This window comes from Cajanus cajan, chromosome 2 (assembly GCF_000230855.2).
Source record: "Cajanus cajan strain Asha chromosome 2, NIPB_CcT2T_4, whole genome shotgun sequence".
Classification (NCBI taxonomy): domain Eukaryota; kingdom Viridiplantae; phylum Streptophyta; class Magnoliopsida; order Fabales; family Fabaceae; genus Cajanus; species Cajanus cajan.
In genome coordinates this window covers 48,904,082-48,913,584 of record NC_138518.1, presented here as the reverse complement: position 1 = coordinate 48,913,584, position 9,503 = coordinate 48,904,082, and the positions used below count along the sequence as shown (strand labels likewise).

General features: G+C 27.9%; 1 protein-coding gene across 1 annotated transcript; it reads right to left on the bottom strand.

Moving 5' to 3' along the window:
- Positions 1–5,198: 5,198 nt before the first annotated feature.
- On the bottom strand, positions 5,199–8,417 carry PSBP-1 (photosystem II subunit P-1). Its single transcript, XM_020383360.3, has 4 exons — positions 8,108–8,417; positions 6,475–6,707; positions 6,238–6,288; positions 5,199–5,663 (listed from the first exon to the last, which is right to left on the bottom strand). The coding sequence occupies exons 1-4, from the start codon at positions 8,337–8,339 to the stop codon at positions 5,403–5,405; spliced, it is 777 nt and encodes a 258-aa protein (XP_020238949.1). The 5' UTR covers positions 8,340–8,417; the 3' UTR covers positions 5,199–5,402.
- Between the last annotated feature and the right edge of the window lie 1,086 nt (positions 8,418–9,503).

The window sequence follows — 9,503 nt, the reverse complement described above, 5'->3', positions numbered from 1 at the left end:
TAATTTTTTACTCGTTTATAAACGGGGCGGGGGTGGGTATGATGATATTCATACCCGTGAGTACCCGTTTAATAATATTTCTTAAATATTCTAATTATCCTTGTACCACATAACCCTAAAAATACACTCTCTCATCTTTTTTTCTTACAAAAAGTGAGGTTGATGAAGTTACCAACATGTGTTAAACATGTTATAGAATTATGTTGGATGTAATTTGATTAATTTTCTATCTTTGATTGGACCAATAAAATTTATGTATTTTAAGTTGTTTACTTTTGTTTAGTATTATGAGATTGAATTATTGTAACTTTGTGATGAGACTTTAACTTACTTGTGAGATTGATGTATTTTAAGTTATTTTGCATTTTTATTATTATTTCAACAAAATTAACATTGAATTTTTATTTTTAATATTTCAATTACATTAAATATAAACTTAAAATTATTTGTAATATAATTTTTTTAATTTTTTAAAAAATTTATAAATATCCATGGATATCCATAGATATCCGCGGTTATTCAAGAAATTCATGGATACCCGCGCGGATATGAGGTGGGTATGAGACCAATTTTTATCTAGTAGGGCGGGGGCGGGTTTACTATTACCCGCCTCCATGAGGCCCCATTGCCATCCCTAATTATGTGCAGATATATCTCAAATAGACTTATCTTATATATTATATGTATAGTGACAATTTTTGTGTATATGTATAACATTTTTTGTATGTGATTTTGTTTAATTAAATTAATCAGAATTAGTATAAGCTAAGTATATAGGGTATAACTAATTAAACTATACTAAATTAATTAAAATAAATAACTACAATTCTAAACTAACTTAAATAAATATTACAGAGTATTCACTAACTAAATAAATACGCTAATCTTCTAAAAAAATATAATAAATAACTACGCTAATTAACTACATGACTTAGTTTAATTAGGAAAAATTATACGAAATTAATTGTTGTAATTGATTAAATAAATAACTACAATTTTAGACTAACTTAAATAAATATTATTCACTAACTAAATAACTTCATGACTTAGTCTAATTAATAAATACTACTCTAACTAATTAGTTACTCTAACTAACTTACACTAACTACACTAGGGTATATGGCTAAGTTTTATGGTGACTAAGGTATATATGGCTAAGTTTTGTGGTGTCTAAGGTGGTGCTCAAACTAAGTCAAAGACATACTTCCGTGCTTAAAGTGGTGCCTAAACTAAGCCATAAGCACATTTTATGGTACCTAAGGTGGTGCCCAAACTAAGCCAAAGACACATTTTTGTGTCTTAGGTGGTGTCCAAATTTAAGTCAAAAGCACATTTTTATGGTGCCTAAAGTAGTGTCCAAACTAAGCCAAAGACATTTTTTTGGTGCTTAAGGTGTTGCCTAGATCTAAGTCATGACACATTTTCGTGCCTAAAGTGATGTCAAAATTAAGCCAAATAAAATCAAATTTTCGGTATAACAATTATATGAACACAAAGTGCAATAAAAAATAAACCAAATCTAACTAACAACAACACTTACAATGATTCCCAACATCAAACATCAACCAGAACGTGCAATACACATCAAACATCAACCAAACAACATAAAAAAAATTCAAAATTGCAAAAACACACCTTGTGATTTGCATAGTGACAAAGAAGAGGATATTAGGCAAAATATATAGCATTCTTCGTAGGTTGTTTAAATAACTGACATAATAGAGAGTCATCTTTACGTCAATTGTTCTCTCACGGCACGTAGAATGGCTCAATTCGTAGGTTTTACAACTAACGTAATAAAATCACACAATTTGCAAAGTTGTCACCACATCTTCTACTACATCGGGTGTGACACAATCAACGTTAATATCGCTATGTGGAACAATGTTTTTCAACTAGTACGAGCATAAGCTGATTTTCAACTAGTACGATTTTACGATCCCTTTTGCTTTTTTATTTTTTTTATTAGTGTTAGAAAAATTTATCAAAACTAAGGCTTAAGACATGATGATGCAATAAATTTTAAAATTTGAAGACCCTAATTTTAAAATTTGGAAGACCCAACACTACAAGAAAAATGTTGATTTCCGATGGAAACAAGTAAATTTTTGACGGATTTCCGACGGATTTCAATCTATCGAAAAAAGTGGCGTCGGAAAGAAATTTTCATCAGAAATTTCTGATGGAAAATTATATATATTTTTTTAATTTTAATAAATTTATTAATTCTCCTAGAAGGTCACCCATCCCTGTACTACTCCAGGTCAAGCACACTTAACTGAAAAGTTCTGATGAGTAAGCTACCGAAATGTATATGTATGTTGTCAGTATAACTTGTACAAATTAATTCATTTAAGTTATCCTCAAATATACAATCTCATATTTGTATTATAATAATAATATATAATAATTTTATATTACGAATAATAATAATAATAATAATAATAATAATAATAATAATAATAATAATAATAATATATTTAATTATTCTTTATTTATATGTACTTACTTTTATAATTAACATCTACTTATTTCTATTTAAAATTATAATTTAAATTATTTAATTTTATAATTTATAGTGATAATATAATTTATAAAATTATAAATATTTATTTATTAAATACTTATAAATTAAATTTTAATATTTTAAATAAATTATTAATTAATTAAATATATTTATTTACCTTAAATCAAACATATAAAATTCAAAAAATGTATTTATCCTTGTTTTTTTTTCTTCTAATTATCAACTATTAATAAAATACTAACTTAAAATCTTATATAATTATATATAATATTCTCATATCAAATTTAAAACCAGATATTAGTTATACAAAAATATTAAGATCATATAGTAAATTGTTAATAAGATTTTAGTTAAATAATTTAAAATAATTAATGTTTCAACTATATTGTTAATTAGCAAATAATTTATTCCAAAACTAATTAATTTTTTTTATATTAATTATTAGTAAAATTTAATAACTTTTAATTTGACAATTAATTGGATCGATGAAATTCAACACACATCATGAGTTATTGAGCGGAATAACTTTAACAAGAGTTATTTTGTAAGTTATCTTAAATAAAACATATAAAATTTAAAAAAATGTATTTATCCTTGTTTTATTTTTAATTATCAACCATTAATAAAATACTAACTTAAAATCTTATCTAATTATATCATAATATTTTCATATCAAATTTAAAACCAGTTCTTACATTTTCGACAAATATATATTTGTCTAAAATATTATATCAATAATATAGCTTTTCTTACAAAAATTTTCTCATCGAAAATATAAATTTTCTGACAGATTTAATTTTGTTTTATAAGAAATCATCTTCGATTAATATAACATTTTGTATATATGATTTAAGAGTAAAAAATTTTCAATTTAACAGTTGAATTTACAAAATTCACATTTAATATAAAGTTATTGAACAATGTAATACTTAGTAAAATTTACACCAGTGTAATTATAACCCCCTCATATATATATATTAAATGTGACTTTTACTAAGTATTACACCGCTCAATAACTTTATATTAAATGTGAATTTGGTAAATTCAACAGTTAGATTGAAAGTTCATATCTCTTATAGATTATATATACAAAACTTTATATTAATCCAAGATGATTTGATATTTCATTTTTATATAAAAAAAATTGGTGTAATATATTCATTTTAAAATACACTAAAATATGAATACTTTGATTACCTTCCAGTTGTTGTTCAATTTTAACAAAAAATTTGATATACACGTATAAAGTGATGTGAACTCTCAATTTAACGGTTGAATTTACAAAATTCACATTTAATATAAAATTATTGAGCGGCATAATACTTAGTAAAAGTTATACCTGTATAATTATAACTCCCTATATTATATATATATATATATATATATATACATATATATATATACACATATGTATACAGGGACGGATGCACGTTTGGAATAGTGGGGCACTTGCTCCCACTACTATTTGACATATACATAAATATAAATTAAACTTTATTTTTATAAAATTTAACATATTTATTTTTATATTTTTAATTGTGTTAACTTATTATAAAATAAATCTTTATAATTGTAGTTCTACCCAAACATTTAAAAATGTCTATGATAGATAAATAAGTCATACTTAAGATATATATTTTTAAAGAAAGTTAGGTTCAAACCAACTAAATTATAATAAAATATAGTGTAACCTAATTTATTTTCATCTTTAATACTAATCATAGATATAAAAAACTTGTAATAAATAATTATAATATATATTTATACCTTTAAAAGATATATAAAATTTTTAATAGTACAAATATATATAAGAAATTAAAAATATGGTCTAGTGATGATATTTTATTGTTGCCTAAAATCGAAAGAGATGAAGCACTTGAACATTTTTTTACTACTTTGTCTTGTGCCGTGTACTTAAGCCTTTTTGTGAGTACTTTATAATTTGCTTATGGAGTTTGAAGACTTCTATTTAGTTATTATTTCTGCTTTAATCTTTGATATTTTGATAATATTTTATATCTTGCTCTATACCGGAGAAATGATATCCTATTTAAGTGATCCTATTAATATTATTATCTTGATTTTCCTTGTAAAATGAATTGTCGACTAATATCAAGACCGAATAAGTTTCATGTTAGAAATGGACTGCGCTTAATTGAATCTCAAAAGTTAAAAAAGATTGCTCCAGTCCTATGAAGTGATTTGTGGCATATGAATTATTGGTTATATTTATGGTACATGTGAAACGTATTATATCACCTACTCCCTGTGCTTATTAATTGCCATGCTTGTATTTGGAATTGTGCAACCTAATTATATATTCTCAAATTTCAAGGAATGGTAGAGATGTGATTTCCCCCTCAATAAAATTAATTTTTATAATAAAAAAATATTATAAAATATTTCATGCACTTTGTAAAAAGTATCATTGACTAACAAATTATTGATCGAAATGATACTGAATTCGATCTCTTTAAACAAAGTTTTTAATCTAAGTTTTGTGTATGTAAAAAAGTAACTGTGAGGGAAGAAGTGCACTAAAAATGTCTAACAAAATTCTTTGATAAGAATTAGTAATTATTGATACCAATGGATATTTTGTAATAATATTACATTGTTATTAAAAAAAAAAGGCTTGAATCTTTTATTATGCATAATGCTCCTTATTGGCTTATAGCAACTTAAAATGCTTAATTGATCAAAGAGTGTAAAGGGGCGAAGTCCTTAAAAGCCATGAAAAATTAAGAATCAAAGTGCTTACTCCAACCAACTGCCTCAAGTACTTAAACTTGTGGGAAAAAAGGGGCCACTTAAATTCAAGACATACACACCCCTTCAAGATGATTTACATGCAGAATAACCCTCCACCAAGTTCTTAGGCAACACTGAAAGAACTTGCAGTGCTCTCCACAAATTTTCTTGCTCCCTTAAACCACCTCTTGTCTCCAGCTTGAGCCTTGCAAATGTATAGTTTTCCATCTTTCACAGTGGCTGTAATTAGTTGGTGCTTGCCACCTTCATCTCCATCTGCTGTCCTTGTCAACACAGATAAATTGTAGTACTGTTTCCCATCAATGACAGGTGTTGAACTCTCCAAGATGTTTGCTGTTGCTACAGCATTGGCATCAAAACCACCCTGAGAAATTAAAGTACAGAAGTAGTTAAGAATATTTGGTGCATTCTTGATGGCCATACTCAGTAAGTTAAAGAATCTGGCAGAAAAACATAAATTTTGGGTGAATGTTGAGAACTTAACAGCTATGCAAAGTCAGTATAAAAGTTTTTACATTGTTAATTAGTCAGATATCATATTTGGATTGACTTTTAAGAGAGCTATTATTAAAGTTAACTAACATACCATATATGACTATTTGTAACTGCATGACAGTGTAAAAGTCATTTAATATGGTCTGTGCATGTATTATCTATTCTAAATTTATTATGCTTCCATTGTTTTCTGCCAAAATTTTAATGCAAAAACTCATGAAAGGGCTATCTATGGTGAAATTAAATAATTGTTTTTGTTTTGGGTAAAATAAATACAATCTTTAACAAAGAATATTTTTTATTTTTTTATTTTTACTTCCTTAACTAGTGTCGTATAACAGCATTAATTTGTTAGCATTTGCCAAAATTGAAAAAAGAAAGCATGCAATTGTAAGGTTGAAAATGCATGCCATAATGTTACTCATAAATTATGAGTTAAATACCTCAGCATCAGTTTGGCCAAAGAAGGCTTGTTTTCCAAGCAAATAATCCACCTACAGAAAGGAAAAACCAAATCTTGAATTTCAGCCAGGAACTGTTATCATTGTCTTTAAACATCATAGACATTATTCATTTAACTTTTTGAAGCTTCACTCAACTATTGTGCATACACTGGTTAATATTATGAATTTATGAACCTTATGAATTAGAAAACAAGCTAAAATTTACAATAAGTTTACCTTAGATAGGAACTCCTCAGGTGAACCATAGTCAGTAATGGACTTTTTATCAGTTGCAGTGACCATGACAGAAACATTGCTGGTAGAATCAAAATTATCCTCATATCTAAGAACCTGACCTGGGTATTCAACCTCTTTGCTCGGGTTCCACTTTGAGGGAATTGACAGTTTGAATCCTTCCCCATTGTATGGCAGGAAGTCTGTGTTTGTCTTTGGCTTTCCAAACACATTGGCTGCAACAAAAAAACAATGATAAAAAAAATTCTAATTTTCAAAGTACCCAAAATTTTTTTAGGTAAAAATTGTTCTTTGGCTTTCAGTTGATTGTATAAACTTTTGAGATAGTTAGTTCATTGATATAATGTCAGAGATTCTGCATAATCAAGATTTAAAAAGTTACTCTAATCCTCACCAACCTCATCCTTTCATTTATAATTTCAGCACAATGTTTGTATCGATGGACTTATGCTTCAAGGCCAAAGGGCAATAAAAGCCAAGCCGCTCTTCAGACTATCTAGACCTATGCAAATTTCTCGCTTTGGTCCTATGATCACTCTATTTCTTTGATCTTTAAACTCTAACAAGCAAAGAATGAGAATGCACAAAATCAAAAGTAAACTGTGTTCTGTCCCTACTACAAAATAGCATTTCAATTAAAAGCAAAGGTATATTGCAGTTATTTGGATTTTCCAAGAGCTTCCGTGACAGCAAAGAAAGTGTGATTTCCTTAAGAATTCAAAGCATGACTATTTAGTGAAAAAGAAATGCTAGCAATACACTATTAATATTATTATCTTTTCAACACACTCTTCCATAAATATAAGAGTCTCTTGATATCCATTTGGTAGGTTGCATTCCAAAATTAGTAGGATCCACATAAATTTTAACTAATATAAGAAAGTTTGGTGGAGAAAGAGTCCTGGTAACACTCCTTAATAGTTCAATAAGAAATGATCGGTACATGGATCACACAACACTATATATGCATGATTGAGTAAATTTTATCCCATAAGAAGCAAACATTTGTATTATGGTAGACTAATGGAGTCGAGGCACTTCGTGCATCTATAATCAATGAGTACTACAACTTCTATAACCTTTATCAATTATCTATACTGCTAACACTTGACATGGAGGACAACTATTTGACCTTTGATATTAAAAAAACAGAACATATTCTTCATGTAATAATAAAGGATAAAAAGGAAAAAATGAAATGTGTACACCAAAATCTGTTATAGGCTTTATCTATTGTTGTAGATACCCAAGGAGAAGCTGAAAGAACTAGATGTAGACCAAGGCTGAAACCTAAAAATTTCCTTACTTTACGAGAAATTTATCATGAACTACTTGCTGATTCCTCAAATTGTAAGGTGTGACTTAATTTGTCTCAAAGCTAAAAACAAGGTTTAAAATAACATAAAACACAATTCTAGTCATACTAGAGCATGTTTGAACACAAATTATAAGTGTTTAAAGTAGTTTTCAAAAGTACTTCTAGGCTTGTATCTGATTAGGCTCTTAGTGACATTTGACCACAATTTTCTGCATGATTGAGGCTTTGAAGGTATATGAGCTATGCATGATAATCATAAGTTGGTCATGCAAAGAAGGGAGAAACAATATAAAATACCAGCTTCCCCATAAGCTGCATCAGCAGGTGAGACCTTGGAGCCAACAGCAGCAGCACCAATGAGCACAGTGAGGGCCAATCTGCGGGAGACAAGGGTGGTGGCATCACCCTCTTGCTTCTGAGCCTTGCAAACAATGAGGTTTGGCTTGGTGGTCACCGCTTGGCGCTGTGGTGAGGTTCTAGTAGGAGTGGTGAGAGCATGGTGGTGCAAGAAACATTGGGTGGAGGCCATTGTGATGAAAATCTAGTTCACACTTTGTTTGGCCTGTGAATAATCAGAGACACTATAGGGTGTGTGGACTTGGAATTTTGGCTTTAGATGTGGGGTGGCTGATGTGGCATTGAAAATGTGGCTGGTTATGGATATTGCATTTGGAAGTGAATGATTGGTGAACATTGGATTGGATTTCTGATGTGGGATAAGGGAGTTCGGTTTCTCATTGGTTCCACGTGGTATCATGTTATGTTATGTGTTCTCTTTTTCTTCTTCGTTTTCAATTTTGTAATCCTCTAGAGCTGTTAAAACTTGTGTCCGAGTGAAGAGGACTCAGTTTTTTATTTTTTATTTTTTACATTCAAGTGTGAGTCAACCTTTTGTTTGATTTAAAAATAAAATAGGGTGAAAATAAGAGAAATAAAAAGGAGTATGATTGAGAGGTGAATTCCTTAAATAAATTTTATATAAATTAGTTCTTAGTTTTTGATTGAGAAATACTTTTAGTTTAGAAAAATGGTGTATTATTCATTTTTAATTTTTCTTGTGTTTAATGTTTAATTTGACTTGATCACTTATCATATGATATTATAAAATTATGTAAGGTTAGAAATTTCTTTTAATAAAAATGATCGATGCATCCTCCCAAAAGATTTTGGCCGAAAGATTTTCTGAATGTTTAAAACTTAAAAATAATAAAATTAAAAAATAATTTATTTAAAATATTTTACAGATGTAAATTACTGAATAATTTAAAATGTTGATTCGGAACTTTGATTTGAAGTACAAAGCATTACTCTTCTTTTAAAATCATGTGAAAAATATGCAGATGAGTAAAATATATGAGAAATTAGAGGTATGTGTTAACTGAGAAATAAATAATCAACAGTGTGGTAAAAATTTTTCAGGTATGATCATGTATCAGCTTATATGGATTTTCTTTTCATTCTCTCCCCTTTTTTCTCTGGCTGCGTGTGTTTGCATTATGCTAATATTATATATTTTTTTTCCTAAAAATTATTGATGTGTTATAAATTTAAAATATCAATAATTATTGAGATATAATGTTTTGTTTTTAGTTATGCACACCTTGAACTTGGTTGAATTACTTAATAATGTTTTTGGTTTATTAAGAAAATCAATAATTATTTTTTATCCTATCTTATTTAACAATTGTTAATT